This window comes from Rana temporaria, chromosome 7 (genome assembly GCF_905171775.1).
Source record: "Rana temporaria chromosome 7, aRanTem1.1, whole genome shotgun sequence".
In the NCBI taxonomy this organism is placed as follows: Eukaryota; Metazoa; Chordata; class Amphibia; order Anura; family Ranidae; genus Rana; species Rana temporaria.
Genome location: NC_053495.1, coordinates 184,117,580 through 184,133,263, shown reverse-complemented (window position 1 = coordinate 184,133,263; position 15,684 = coordinate 184,117,580). Strand labels below are relative to the sequence as shown.

Here is a 15,684-nt window from a genome sequence, read left to right as displayed (position 1 = left end):
TTGTATGCAATCAGGCAGGCCCTTGCACTACAAAGTTGAAGGTAAAGCTAAAGAAAATTGAACAAGAAAATTGTATTATGTATGGTCAGTTTAAAAAAAAAAACAAGCTTTGCTGGTCTTGACAAGCAGTTATATCTTGCTTTTGTTTGCTTGAACATAGTAATGGTGTAGGATTCCTCAGTTGTGATTTCTCTTCTTTCTTTTTTTTTTTTTTTTTTCTTGAACCTCTTGAGTTTTTTTTAATGATGTAATCGGAGTTTTAATGTGAATTACCTTATGGTATAGGAAATATTCTTGGCACCAGGGGCAGTATTTCATTGAAGCGTATGACCTTATGAGTGTATTCCATTGAAGTGTATACCTATTTTCTGCTGCCTTAGGACAGGGGTCTCCAAATTTCTAAACAAAGGGCCAGCTTGTTATCCTTCAGACATTAGAAGGGAGGAACTATAGCCAATAGGAGTAGAAAATGTTCTGGGGTCGGTAACCATGCTCCATCATTGGTGTCGGTGGGAGGAATAGTGTCCCATCATTGGTGTCAGTGGGAGGAATAGTGTCCCATCATTGGTGTCAGTGGGAGGAATGGTGTCCCATCATTGGTGTCAGTGGGAGGAATGGTGTCCCATCATTGGTGTCAGTGGGAGGAATGGTGTCCCATCAATGGTGTCAGTGGGAGGAATGGTGTCCCATCAATGGTGTCAGTGGGAGGAATGGTGTCCCATCAATGGTGTCAGTGGGAGGAATGGTGTCCCATCAATGGTGTCAGTGGGAGGAATGGTGTCCCATCAATGGTGTCAGTGGGAGGAATGGTGTCCCATCAATGGTGTCAGTGGGAGGAATGGTGTCCCATCAATGGTGTCAGTGGGAGGAATAGTGCCCCATGATTGGTGTCAGTGGGAGGAATGGTGCCCCATCATTGGTGTCAGTGGGAGGAATGGTGTCCCATCATTAGTGTCAGTGTGAGGAATAGTACCCCAAGAGCCAGATAAATGCAAGCAAAGGGCCGCAGTTTGGAGACCACTGCCTTAGAGAAACACAGGCTTTCACAGCTGACCTTATTAAAATGCTAGTTGCTTGGCTCTCAGTCTGATCCTGTGAGGGCACTCCTTGTTGTCACTAAGCAAGAGAGTGTAGCTCAGCATTTTTTACTCCACTTGCTGCAAAATTATGAGTCCAAGTCTACATATTGAAGCGGAAGGCAAGCAAATACCATGGCAGGCATCACCAAATTAAAAATGTATGCAAAGGCATGTTTTTCAGTTTTGGAGAGTAGAGAATGGTTGGATCCTTGGGTCAAACTCTATTGACTATTGTTGATGAGAGAAAAAGTGGGAGGAAATCCAAAAATGTAAGCAGTCATCAAGAAATGGAGGATAATACTCCAATAGGGAACGCGTATTGCTGTGACAACTCTCAAAGGTAGGCATTTCATTCACTTTTGGGAAAATTCCTCTAATTTCCTATTGTGTCTTCAGGACATTGAAAAGTGAATTATCTCCAGCTTGATGAATGTAGCAAAGAAATAACCCAAGGGGATTTTAACCCTTCTTTACTGTACCTAAAACCAGAAAATAAAGTTTGGGCTTTTGATATACTGTACGCTAACTGCACTCAAAATTGACAAGGCTAATAGGTTTAGTCCCATATTTGGCTTATTTCGGCACCCATGGACTCCAGAGACATTACCACCAGAATCCCATGTTCAAATTGCTGTATGCAGACACCTAAAAGACTTTCTGCAAGGCATAGTAATCTTTTATATTTGGGGTTGCCACCTGCAGGGAAGTGCCAGTGACCATGTTACAGGGCAGAGACCACTTTCTGCAAGAAGAATTGAATGTTGGAGTCTGTGAGAGATTGAAGAAGCTAATGATTGGCCCTGTGCACTGGTAGCCCAAAATGAACTCGATATTGGATTTAGTTGACCTTCTGTGCAGTTGTGCAAAGACTTGAGTTTGCTTTGATGGATCAACCTGGCTGCAAATTGTATTTTTTCCAAGCAATGGAGAAGGTTTATATGCTTCCTTGAAAATTGTCAATTACCTATTAACATTCACATCTAATTTTATTTTAGCAAGCAGGATGTTCTTTTTTTCCTAGTGGCTGTACACAGGATTCCTTATGCATGAAGTTTATCCTTGTGTTAATTTAATTATATGACGTATGTATGTGCAATAATGTGGTATAGATGTGAGTCTTTAGTCACCTCTTGAAAGGGATGTCCACCTACCACCTACGTGCTATCTATTTATGTCTTATAGCTATAGAAGGCAGCAGCTAATCCAGCTGTAACAGTAATTACTTTGTTGGGAATGCCTTGGAGCACTTGAGATTGTGTCATCTTCTTCCTTTGACATCCTGTAATATTAAAGGACCCACAAAAGGGCATAGCCCGCTCTTGTCACAACATGATCTTCTAAGTTGTATCATGTGAAATGTTTAAAACATTTGGTAGCTTGGTTTAAAAACAAAAAGCAAAACACAGATTCAAAGAATTTTAGGTAAAATATTTCTATAGAATGGTTTCTATAGATCTGGTGACGCAATCCAGAAAGTGGACATCTCCTTTAAGACTTGCTCATCCCTACAAACTGTGTAGGTAGCCATTTTGCTGGGAGACAAATTTATACAAGGATGCAATGAATTTACTGGGAACAGTCAACATCTTTTCATAGCCACAAGGTTACATCCTCATAAGTAATGTTTTTTTGTTCAAAATGGCTGCCTCCATGGTGTGCCTCAAGATGTCAGTGATCCTTCTATATGGAAAAAGTCTAAAACTTTCTGTTTTTCCAATAGCCATAAGTCAGATTCTTTCTTTCATTTTCTAACCTGCACTAGAGAAATGGCAGCTTGGATCTGATTAATCGCTATGGGTTAAATAAGGACTATTGTGTTCTAAAAATCGAAGCTTATGAATAGTCTAACCTTTGTTTTAGGATTTGGATAGAGCGGGTTATGGTTGGAACCTGTGTCAGGCTTTTATTTCTATGTGTCACCTGCAGGAGAGATTCTTCCTCAATATCTCTCTTGGTTGCCCTTGTTACTTGGACAGAAATTTGAGAAAAACCTTGAACATTTTTTGAGTCACCAGAACAAGAATAGATAGGAAAAGGGACACGTATTTTGGTGATAAGGAGATTTCCTTCCACTTCCCTTGGTGTGTATGAAAAGGAAAATTTCCCCCAGTTGGGGGGGGGGGGGAGTGACAGGGGTTTTAACGACTCACTACTCTTATCAAAAGTGAAAAGCAGAAAAGTTTTTAGATTCAGATATACAAAGTATATGTATGGTCAACTATTGAACATTTGATGTCATCCTCAAAATGGCTACTTTCACTTTTTAGCTGGGTGACATTATTTTCTTTTAACCACAACCACCAGGGTTTTGGCATACCTCACAAAATGGCTGCCTTTGTGACAGGTGCACCTCATACAATTCACTTTTTCATACCATTTGCAAGCCTCGTTCCAACTGAAGGGTCTCTAGGTTACACCGTTCTGTAAATTCCCTGCATCGATTAACCATTCATACTGTTTGTTTACCCTAATATTCCAGTCAAAGTGCTAAAATAAATGCTTCTCTAAGTAGACAAACCTTAATTGTTTTATTGCATTTTTATGGATCCAGCACAGGCTTTTTTCCACATGTATTATTATGGATGCGAGCGTCTACCTTCCATACGTTAATAACTATTGAATACAAGGGTTTGTTAATATCGTAGGGCATTCATCAAGCTGTCATGAATTGGGCTCATTACAATAATCACTGGAGCAGGTTTTATTCCTGACTGGGAAGGCAAGAGCAACTGGCTTAATGAACAAAAGACTCATTGTCCCATAGGTTTGAAACAGGTTTGTGCAAAAATAATAAAATATGGCACACTTTCTAGTTTTTAACACATTAGCAATTTTTTTTTTTTAGATAACCTTTATTTAGTACAAAGTGCAACTGTGTGTATTTATTCATTAGAACTAATCATAAATTAGCTTTCTGGAGGTTAAAGTGGGAAGGCCCCTGAGTAATCGTTTTATCAAGTGTGATCTTGGTCATATTGCTTGCTAATATCGGGTGCTTTTTCCACCCGAATTGCAACATCTTTCTGATTAATCTGCTGCTTTTTGGTTCTTGAAGTATATTTTGTGTCCCAGTAGGCAACACCGTGATCTACGGAATGTTAATACTGCCATGACATTCTAGGGGTAACAGGTCAAAGAGCACGCCAGATTAAAAAAAAATCATTGTGTGGCCTGCAGGATGCATTGGCTCTCTTTTGCCCTAGTTGTAACAATAAAGACTTTGTACTCCAATGGATTTTCATTTGGCCCTATCTATGGCCTATTATACTTGGATTTCTCTCACTCACTTGAATGCCTTCTCCTTGGGGTTCCCATCTTTGTGTTATTTTGATGACCTGTGTTTCCAGCACCCCTCTACCACTGCATTGTGGCATTCTAGTTCTCTATGTTTCTCTCAAGTGGTGATGAGCAAAGTATGTACTCTACTTCATGTGCACGGAGGTTACTTAAAGAGACCTACAAGCTTTTGTCATAGCTTTTAAGGTATAGCTAAAGCCAAAACTTGTTTAGGAAGTTATTAACCCTCTTATCCCTTACAGCCATGGAAGCTGCTGTTGTAGCCTCTATTTGATCTGCAGTGGACATGCTGCTGCACATGTGATTAGTTGTGACACCAGCCATTTAGTAGCCTGACCATTTGGTTGAGAGTTGATATAAGTCCACTAGGAAATCTTCCAATGGAAGCTCTTATTTCAGTGCCACCTAAGGGCATTTACCTTTCTTTTTTTCCCCTCAATTTGTCTCCAGGACAGGAAGCTGTGGGGGGAGCTCCCTTCTATACACATAAACAAACTTACAGTAGTTATAACCCTGCCATACTTCAAAAACAAATTTTGGCTTTAGAAACGGTAAGGCCTCATTCGCACGGCAAACTTGGCCATGGCGTGGAAAGTATACAGTAGATGTTCACTGCTTGGTGTCCAGGTGCTTGTGGACAACCTCGGTCAGGATGTCCGTGTAAGCCAATGGCAAGGTGATGGGAGCCATGTCTGTGTGTCCCTGTAAGCATGTATCTACACATTGAGCATTCAGTTAGGGACATATCATTGTCCCTGGACAAATTTTGCATTCCGGGAACGCTCACTTGTCCCTAACCACGTTAATGTTAAGATACATTCCTAAAACAGCAAACAGTCGCTCCTGTCAGCCTGTCATTGACTTGTACAGGGTTCCTGGTGGTGGCTGTCTGCACACATCTGGGCTCCCAACTGAAGATATCAGTAGTATTCTTGGTGCACTATGGCTGATTTGGCCCTATGAATGAGGCCTTAAACAGAAAGGCAGATTTAACTTTCTAAAAACATGGCCTCCAATTTCCATTGTAGCCATTTAAAGAGATAACCTCACATTTAGCCTATTGGTTCAGCCAATTAGATTGACTGACTGTATTCTCTAAACCAGCCATTCTCAACTATGGTTACATAGAACCCTAGGGTTCCTCCAAAAGCAGTAAGGGGGTCTTTGAGCTTTTGGCTGATTGACCTCCCATCTGATGGTTGGTTCCGTGTCCAGTGCCACTTGGCAGAGCAAGCAAGCATGACACCAGTGATCTATATAGCTGGCTGTAATGGTTGGCATTCTGACCACCAATGTAAAGGGAGGTAGTCTTCCCACTAACTATCAAGGGGCATTTCCCTATTGACCCCTGATGAACTGATTTTAGCAGGGGTTCCACGAAACCCACACATTATTTTAAGGGCTGTTATCTGGGGGGTAAAAAGATTAAGACTGCTCTAAACTATTGAGAGACTACCCAGGTATGGTTATCGGGCTTTGTTTTTTTTTGGGAGTATTGTATTTAGCAATAATGGGCTATAACCTCTTGCAGCCATTTCTTTTTCTCATGTCACTCATATCGGTTGCTGTGGGCTACTGCACTTCGTAGATAACCATTGCACTTTGTACAGCTTTATCAAATAAGCCAGTAAGAGTTGTTGCCACTTGCTTATCACTGGGAATAATATGTCCTTGCTGTATTTATAATGTGAGATGTGCCGGAGATCCCCTTAGCCTGACAGTCCAGCTGTCTTTCTGGAAATCCCCAGCGAAACAAACACTTCTCTGCTGATTAACAGAAGCCACATTTTTTTTAATTAAACCGCAGATCTTTATCTGCTAAAGCCCGGTATTTCTACCCTTGACCGAAAGTCCTCACAGGGCAGAGAGATTGTTATTGCATGCAGTGGCACAAGTCCGAGCATCTCGCATTCCTTCCTCTCTGAAACGAGAACAATCAACATTTTTTCGTAGCCAGATTTTTGAGCAGGGGAATGTGCCATTGGGAGAGATCAGATATACAATATTTATTTCGATTTGCAGCTTTCATTAAACTAATGCCTGCTGATCCTGCCACTGAGGTCCTTGTTCTGGCACTTCCTGTTGTAGGATGTTTGCCATCTCTCTTGCATTGTCGCCTTGTCAATTGAGTCCCTGATGGTAAATAACAAGCAGCCATGCTGACACATATTGTGCAAGCATGGTCCACTGTTGTCACCATCGGGAAGCCGGTCCAGAGCTGTGATGTTCCATAGACTCTGGACACCGAGATGCAATGATGAATGAAAAAGTACAGTGACAGTATTTTATGGGGGGGGACATGTCTCAAAGTTATGGACTACATAACACCCTTTCCCCATATAGTGGCGATCAGGGGGAGATATTTGGAGTCTAAATCAGGAGAGCAGCCTAACGCCCTGTACACATGATCAGAATTTCCGATGGCATAAAATCCAATGGAATTTTTCGTCAGACTTCCGTTCAAGCTGTCTTGCATACACACTGTCAGACCAAATTCCGACCGTCCAAAATGCGGTAACGTAAAACACTACGACGAGACAAGAAAAATTAGGTTGAATGCTTACGAGCATGCGTCGACTTGATTCTGAGCATGCATGTTTTATTCCTCTGGCGTTCCACACAGACGATCGTAAAAAAAATAAACCATGTTCTATTTCAAAACTCTGATGGAAAGAAGTCCGAAGGGGGCCACACACAGTTGGAATATTCAATGAAAAAATTCTGTTGGACTTTTTTCATCGGAAATTCCGATCGTGTGTACAAAGGCGTAAGGTGACAACACTGCTCCTTCATGGATACAGTGCTGCAAGTAAGCATTGCCACCCTGGGACAAGACGTGTGTTACTGGCTGAATCCTCAGATGGAAATTATCAGGGAAAAATACATAAAAAGAAAATGAAGCAGCCACCACTTCCAAGGACTTGTAGGCTGCAGTATATAAAATGTTTGTTTTTTTGTTCAGATCTTCTTTAACTAAACCTGTTGCTGATCCTAGGCGAAGCACAGGTTCACTTTAAGCTTTGAAAAACAAATTGCCTTTGGATTGTGCCGAGTAAGCCTTTTGCAGTCCACGCATCCAATGTCAGGATAATGAGAACAAGTGGTGTCCCCTTGTCGGCACACACAATGTAGGCCATTTCTGCCGGGTGCTTCTGTCTCTCCTCCAAATTCTCATTCTTACTGCTGTCTGCCAAAAGCCGCTTCCTCTGTCTCTTTAGAAGAAGCCTGAACAGCCATTTTTATCTCTAAATCCTTAACTGAGAATCTTGCAAGGGGCAAGGCTGCAAGCCTTTCAATCAATCTCACCCGCACACAACCCTTATCATAATATTTTGAATGTGTTAACACTGGCATTAGTTTCATACAAGTAATATTGTGACAGGGAATATGCATTTACATTTTTTTTTTTTTAAGTCAAAACTCTGCTGCCAGTGGGAGTTAGTTTGGAATACAATGCATTTTCCTATTAAATTTGATCAGTTAACATTTTTTTCATACTTCAGCATCAGCCTGAATTCTGGTTGCGTTCAGCAAAATCTTAGCCAAGGACAAGGTAACTGCATTGTAGTCTGATGGAGTTCAGAGTGAATCTATCTTCCAAGGTCCTAACTAAGAGAAGATATAAAAATATGCCTGATAATAAACTGTATTAGAGTTGTTTGCCTCTAATCTTAATTTAGTACTATTTATTACAGGCCGACCATTTACTCAGCGCTTTACATAATGTAAATTTACAGCGCCCCTTCATCCAAGGAGCTTAATGTGCACTCACAATCTGGTCTCTGCCTCCAAGGAACTTATTGTGTATTCCCATCAGTTCCTGCTTTCAAGGAGCTTGCTGTACATTCAGTCCCCACCCTCAAAGAGCCTAATTAAATTCACCTTAGTCTCCAGCCCCAAGGAGCTTTACTGTACATTCACATGTCCTGTCCCCAAGAAGTTTACTTTACATTCACATTATTCTATGCCCCCCAAGAAGCTTACTGTACATGCACATTCCCTACCCCCAAGGAGCTTACTGTACAATCACATGTGTCTGTACAGTAAACTCCTTGGGGACATTCACATCAGTCTCTGCCCCAATGACCTTTCTGTTCATTCACATTAGTCTTTGCCCCAAGGACATTTTTGTACATTCACATTAGTCTCTGCCCCAAGGAGTTTACTGTACATTCACATTAGTCTCTGCCCCCAAGAAGTTTGCTTTACATTAACATTAGTCTCTGCCCCCAAAGTGTTTTACTATAGCTTCACATTGGTCTTTCCCCAAGCAGTTTACTGTACGTTCCCTGTCCCATGGAGTTTACTGTACATTCACATTAGTCTCTGCCCCAAGGAGCTTACTGTACATTCACATTCCCTGTCCCCATGGAGCTTACTGTACATTCACATTCCCTGTCCCCAGGCAGTTTACTGTACATTCACATTCCCTGTCCCCAGGCAGTTTACTGTACATTCACATTTTCTGTCCCCAAGGAATTACTGTACATTCACATTAGTCTCTGTCAAGACATTTTGTTTACATTCACATCAGTTCCTACCTCCGAGGCACTTACAATGTGAGATCCCTATCTCTTATGTACACATGCACACAGACACATACTAGGCCCAATTTAGGCAAGAGCCAGTTAACCTATTGGCATGTCTTCGGAGGGTGAGAGGAAACTGAAATACCCAGAGGGAGCACACACACACATAATATGCAAACTCCATGCGGGTAGTGTCCTGACTAAGTTTCCAACTGAGGACCCAAGTGAATCAGGCAGAAATGCTGAATCACTAAGCCACTGTGCTACCCCTAAATTTCACTGTATATGAGTCTGACTTAATTCCAGAACTTCACCAGCTGTAATTTTGTCTGGCCAATGGGAGAGCCTCAGCCGCCATTAAGGACATCGGCAATGAATTGGGGAATAGCAGTTGACAGGGCTAAATGCAGACGTCCCTGAGTACCAAAGTGAAACTAGTTTCGGTGAAGCACACAGTGGGTATTTCTGGTAAATGAAGGCAACAGAAGCCATCTTGCAGTGTTGCTTCATAGCCAGGACATTTAAAATAGCTGATGGGTTACATTACATTTTCTCAAAGGAGTTTTGGCAAGTTGAAGCTCTCTAAGTCTTTCCTATTTGGCTCCCAAATTTCAAATATTAGGGCACTTTAGGGAAAAAAAGTTGTAAAAATTGAAATTTTGCTCTTCCTACTTGGGATAATGTCAATAGCTCTTCTTATGAAAGTGAGGTAGAACAAGGAGGCGAGACATGCCTATCGGCTGTTCTCTGCGCCCTTCAGGGTTTCTTGTCTGTAGCAGCCAATCTCAATCCTTTTTTCATTTTCAAATCTCACTTTAAAAATATCAAAGCAATTAGTTGGGGTGAGGAAAGATGAACTGTTGGCTTAAACTCCATTGTAAAACTCGGAGTCCTCCTTGGAGCTCTTGTCCAAGAATAGTTAACAAGAATTCAGGTATTTTATGAGCTCTATTTAATTCTATGCACACTCAGGAGCAAAAAGTCGGCAGGCATCTTCTTTTCAACAAGGTTTAGGGAAGAGAGTGTCAGAACTCTGCTATAGAAATAAAATAAATACAAAGAACAAATATAATTCTTTTGCAAGACTGCTATAATAATTTAAGTATAAATATTCAGGTTATTGACCAAGCTCAGCCATGGCTGGTACACTTTGAGTGGTCAATTCCCAGCTGGTGATGTTTGAATGGCCAGCGTCAATTTCAAGGTGAACATCAGACTAGTTTTCAGAGTGCTGTGTGAGCGAGGTAGACATTTTAGGAAGCGTACGCAAAAGCAAGTAGTGTGTAGTTTCTGCTTTCTTCGAAGGTATAATACTCAACTTGTTAATTGGGTGCCCAGTTTATTTTTGTTCATGAAGCAGCATGCTCATTTCATGCAGGTGGCACATTCCTCGCAAACTCTAACTTGCATATACTCAACGCATTTTTTAACAACTTTTTTTTTTTCTTTAACACAAAGAAGTTAAATGAGGCTTTCTTGTTTAAACAAATTTGATCGTATTCTGGAGATTGGTAACCAAATACAACCTTAGATGGCAATAACTTTGCATAGCACTAAAAAATAAAATAAACTGTTTAAGGGCCCCTTCTCTTTATTAATCTTCTATCATTATAAGCACTATGAAGATACTTTGCTTAAACATTTTTTTTCCAGTTTGGAATTGTAAACAATTCTGTAGTGCTGCATCTTTGGGAACATTCTGTAGTTCGGTATAACATAATGGGAAGTTGTATTTAAGTTGTTCATTGAAGTATAACTGTAGTGCACCTTTCTTCCTATTTCATGTAATCTGTAAGTTGCTGGTGATTAGAGATGGGCCGAACACCCCCCCTGTTCGGTTTGCAGCAGAACTCCCAAACTGGAAATGTTTGGTGCCAAACTCCATTGAAGTTTATGGGAGACAAACATGAGAAATCATAAGTCACCATTATGAAGCCTTATATGTACGTAATTGTCCATAAAAAGGGTATAGAGGTTTGGGTACTGCCCTGGGGGACATGTATCAATGCAAAAAAACATTTTTTTTAAAGGAGCAGTGATTTTAATGATGCTTAAAGTGAAACAAAAATGAAAAACCCTTTAAATATGTTGTCTGGGGGGTCCCCTTAGTCTGCCTGTAAAGTGGCGCATCTGTAGCATGTATAGAACCTGCTGCAGCAAACATGAAATTTCTAAAGAAAAAAAAAGAGTGAAATCGCATTTAAATTGACTTGTGGTTGCAATTGCCACCACCTGGCTATTTACGGCGTGGGCTTAAAGGGCCTGTCATGTCATTTTTGTTTCCTTTTAGCTGTCAGCAGGGAAGTCTGATGACAGCTGATGACTCATCCATTGTTAAAGTAGCGGCAGACGGCTTCCCGGCCCCGCTCCTTAACGGAAGAGAATTCGGGTGAACTGGCAAATTTCGGGCCAATCTCTTGCTTGGCCTGAACCATTCACCCAACACTACTGGTGATGCTTGATGGCTTTCACAGAGTGATGCAAATTATCAGTACTAGTTGTTTCTCATAGCCACCCATCAAAGTCAAGCCTGCTTTATAGGCTTGAATCAAATTGGTAAAACAGAGTACAGGTTTCAAGGGGTACACACCAATCACCCTGTGAGGTGGTCTGTGTGTGCTGTGACCTCTGTGGATTACTCCTGTACTTGTCCTGATTTTGGTACCTCAAAGTGTGGGAATGTTCTGGGTAATTCACTGCTTTGTTGACCAGTTGACTGAAATTTCCATGACATTGATAACATTTTGAAAGAAAAGTATGATATTTCATATTGTCATACCATGCAAAGATAGAGCTGCAATTTACAGTCAAGAGGCACCAACCTTGCATGTTAGAGCTGCTGACTCTGGCAAGGGTCAGCAGTGGCAGACATGTTGGCCTTATCCCCAACCTTCCAATAAGATAACCAATAGAGAATTACTTTGCAGGATTTTTAATTGGGCATTATACTATAGTTAAGCCCTAGTTTTTCACTTTTTATTTCACCATAAACCTAAATACAAGGGAAGTTTATAACTTTAGGAGGGGGGTAGCGAATGCTTTCAAGGTTGAAAAATGTATGTGCAGCCTTCCTTGCCAAATTGTTATGTCAACACTATCCAGCCCTGGAGTACATCATTCCAAGGCTTGGCACCCATTGATTTACCTTCTGGGACATTTTTGAAAACCCTTACAAGAGCAGGCTTTTGAGAAAACCGAGGAACCACAGAGTAGATTGGTCATCATTGGCAACCAACCATATTTTACAGTTTTCCTAGTGCAGGATTTTAAATTGAAGCAAATATGGTTGGCTACCATGGAACCAGTTCATTGTTTTATCAATTTTTTTTACAATTTTATATTTGTATAGAAGCAAACTTGTGCTTGATGCTTCATATGTTTTTTTCAATATTCAAGTGAAAATGTCATCGTATAGAAGAAGCAACCATTTTGTAGGCTTAGCCAGTGAGTCCTCTTAAATAGTGTTAAACTTCTTGAGGTAGCCATTTTCTGCCTCACAGAATTTATAAAACCAATAGTGAGCCCAACTTGGATTTTTTTTAGATGGTCTGGACACTTTCTGTAGCAGTCATTTGTCTCAGGGGAAATTAAACATTCCACAGTTATCAGAGCCCAGCATTAAGCGATTTTTGTTCACAAACAGTCGGTTGAATTATCTGTTTAGTGCATGCCCCCCACCACTGATCCTTTTCATATTGAAAGGTTGTCAGGTATCCACTCATATGATTCACCGTTGATTGTATAACAACTTTTTTTTCACTAGGTGTTCCAGTTTCGTCATTTTATCCAATATGGCGGATTTCTTGCTGTATTCCCTTCTTTAGTGTGTGTACTGATTGCACTACCGAGTAAATGGTCCATTCATGTTAATCTCTCTTTTTTCTCCTTGCACCCCTTTTTCACTTTCTCTTCCAATGCTTAAAATAGAAGTGGAGCAAAAAGGTAAATAAATAACACAGCCCGATCCCACCCCCCTCAGCTCCTTGTTATGTGCCATATGGATGTTAACCTTCTCGATCCCCCCTTATCCCTAAACACTGAAGTTCTATATTCAGCAGGATTGCATTTCTACACCCCATACACAAGTTGACTGCCAATTAAAAAAAATAAAAATAAAAGTGTTGTGATATATATGTCACATAGGTGGGGCAATATGCATTTATTGTGGGAAATGTTTTCTTGCTCTCTTCCTTTTCCCCTAATTGTTTTACTTTTTTTTACCAAAATTGTTTTGTTTCGATTTTCATTTTTTTTTATTAATTTGCTTGACTTCCTTACTCCTGTATCCTTAGCATGCCACATTTCCAGGCCTCCCTGCTTTGTTTCATCCATTGCTCAAGTTGTGTTATTTTGTTATTTCTTTTCTTTTCCTTCTCTTGTTTTTTTGTTCTTCCAGCTCCCAATTGCTGTAAAAATGTTGTGTTTTTTCTCAGAGATGTTCCAGCTTTGTTTCCTTTCCCAAGTTTTATTCAATGCCTATGTTCATTTGTAAACGTACAAATGGAAAACCATTCACATCTTTCTAAAATGTAAACATCTAAACTTCACGAGAACTGTGTGTGTGGTTTTTCATTGCCCAACAGGTTTTCGGCTTAGACAACTTATTTTAATGTCCAGAAAATTGATGTCTAAAATTTACTGTGTTGTAAGTCAAGTAGATATTTAGTGTGACACTGTCAATGTACACACATTCCATTTTAAGATTTTTTTTTTTAACATATATTGTTGCTGCTGGAAGTGGTTAAGAGGGGGGAAACTAAACGTTTAGTATGTCTTTTGTAAAATAATCCTCTTTCTACTTTCTACTAGTTTTTGTTTGCCCTGGGGTGTTGAAAACAGTGGTGGACTCTCCATATATTTATGAAGCAGAGCAGAAGGCGGGTGCATGGTGCAAAGACCCCCTCCAAGCCGCAGATAAAATTTATTTTATGCCGTGGACTCCGTACCGTACGGATACGTTAATGGAATTTGCCTCTTTGCAAGATTTTCAGAATTTCCGACAGACTACAACCTATAAACTTCCCAACCGAGTGGATGGCACGGGATTTGTGGTTTACGATGGGGCCGTGTTTTTTAATAAGGAGAGGACAAGAAACATTGTTAAGTTTGACTTGAGGACTAGAATTAAGAGTGGAGAGGCCATTATCAATTATGCCAATTACCACGACACATCCCCTTATCGATGGGGTGGAAAAACTGATATAGACTTGGCTGTTGATGAGAACGGCTTGTGGGTGATCTATGCGACGGAACAAAACAATGGAATGATAGTTATCAGCCAGTTAAATCCTTACACTCTCCGGTTTGAGGCCACATTCGAAACCTCCTATGACAAGCGGGCAGCCTCAAACGCCTTTATGATTTGTGGTGTCCTCTATGTGGTGCGGTCAGTCTATCAAGACAATGAAAGTGAAACCGGAAAGAATGCAATCGACTACATCTTCAACACCAAGCTGAACCGAGGAGAACCTGTTGATATTCCTTTCCCCAATCAGTATCAATACATCGCCGCAGTGGATTACAACCCTAGGGATAACCAGCTGTACGTGTGGAATAACAACTTCATTCTACGATACTCTCTAGAGTTTACCCTTCAGGACCTAGCCCAAGGTAAGAACTCAATGTCTTTTCCTTCTGCTTCTATCCCCATAACGTCAATAACGAGGAACAGTGTACTGTTTGTAATATGGTTTGATCTATATTTTTGCTTCTTTTGCACCACGTAAGTGCAATTTGCAGTTTCCCAAATGAATAAAGTTAATCTAACAAACCTAAGGAAACTTTCCCGAAAATAGATACCAGGTTAAAATACAGGCTAAGACTGACTTAGGGTTTGCTTTGCAAACAAGATGGCAGATCAGAAAATGCATCGGTACCAAGGGTCATTAGGGTCATTAGTTTAATATATGGTGTAAAATGTATACCCCCCCCCAAATAAATATATATATATATATATATATATATATATATATATATATATATATATATATATATGTGTGTTATAGTTTTAAAAAAAATAACATAAAAAATTACCTTAATGCGTTCAATGAGAGCATCAATTTTTAATATGTAGTAATTAAAGTAGTAGTAATTTTCCAAAATATGAATTGCACATGAATAAATCACACATACATTCAAGTGGAAAGAAATAGTATTACAACTTTGAACAGACTATTATTATTATTACTGCAAGAATTCTATTGTATTGTTTTGTAGCTCTTGGTTTGTATTTATTATTTATTTCCTTGTGTTTATTGTGCTACTGCTGTGTTTTTTTAATTTTTAATTTTTTTTTTTATTCTCTGTAGAGCTATATAGTGCATTATATGTACTGTTGAAGCTTGTGTGCTGCACATGAACTAGTCCAGGATTCAGGACAGTGAAATGATGCATGACTCATGGCGCTTTCACGTTCAAGCAGCACACACAGAGCACTTGGCTTAATGCCGCCGAAGGATTAAAGCCCTGACAATGTTTGCAAGTCACGCCTTGCATCCAAAGGAAAGAAATATGCCCTTGATCTTGGGTTACTGCTTCTGACAGATGTTGTGCGATAAATGTAATGATTTTATATGACAGCCTCATGACTGGCATTAAAATCTGCTTATCATGTCTATATTGTCTATTTCCCACTGCTTCCACCTGAGAGTTTTTGTTTTAGAATAGAGATTGTATTGCTTCTGTCCCAGGTGTTGCAGAAATAATTTACACTGTTTATTTATTGTGCCCTTAACATGGCTTGCAGGAGATGGCTCATTTCTGACATGTGCTAAATTCCC

General features: G+C 40.1%; 1 protein-coding gene across 39 annotated transcripts in view; it reads left to right on the top strand.

The window, feature by feature from the left end:
* The window catches only part of ADGRL2 (adhesion G protein-coupled receptor L2), a 258,675-nt gene that overhangs the window by 166,288 nt on the left and 76,703 nt on the right, over positions 1-15,684 (top strand). For 26 of the 39 annotated variants that reach the window (XM_040360600.1, XM_040360602.1, XM_040360599.1 and 23 more), the window contains exons 5-6: positions 12,833-12,847; positions 13,715-14,515. In XM_040360600.1, coding sequence (XP_040216534.1) covers positions 12,833-12,847; positions 13,715-14,515 — 816 coding nt within the window. The remainder of the gene's footprint in view (positions 1-12,832; positions 12,848-13,714; positions 14,516-15,684) is intronic. The other 13 variants (XM_040360598.1, XM_040360637.1, XM_040360631.1 and 10 more) reach the window with 1 other exon arrangement.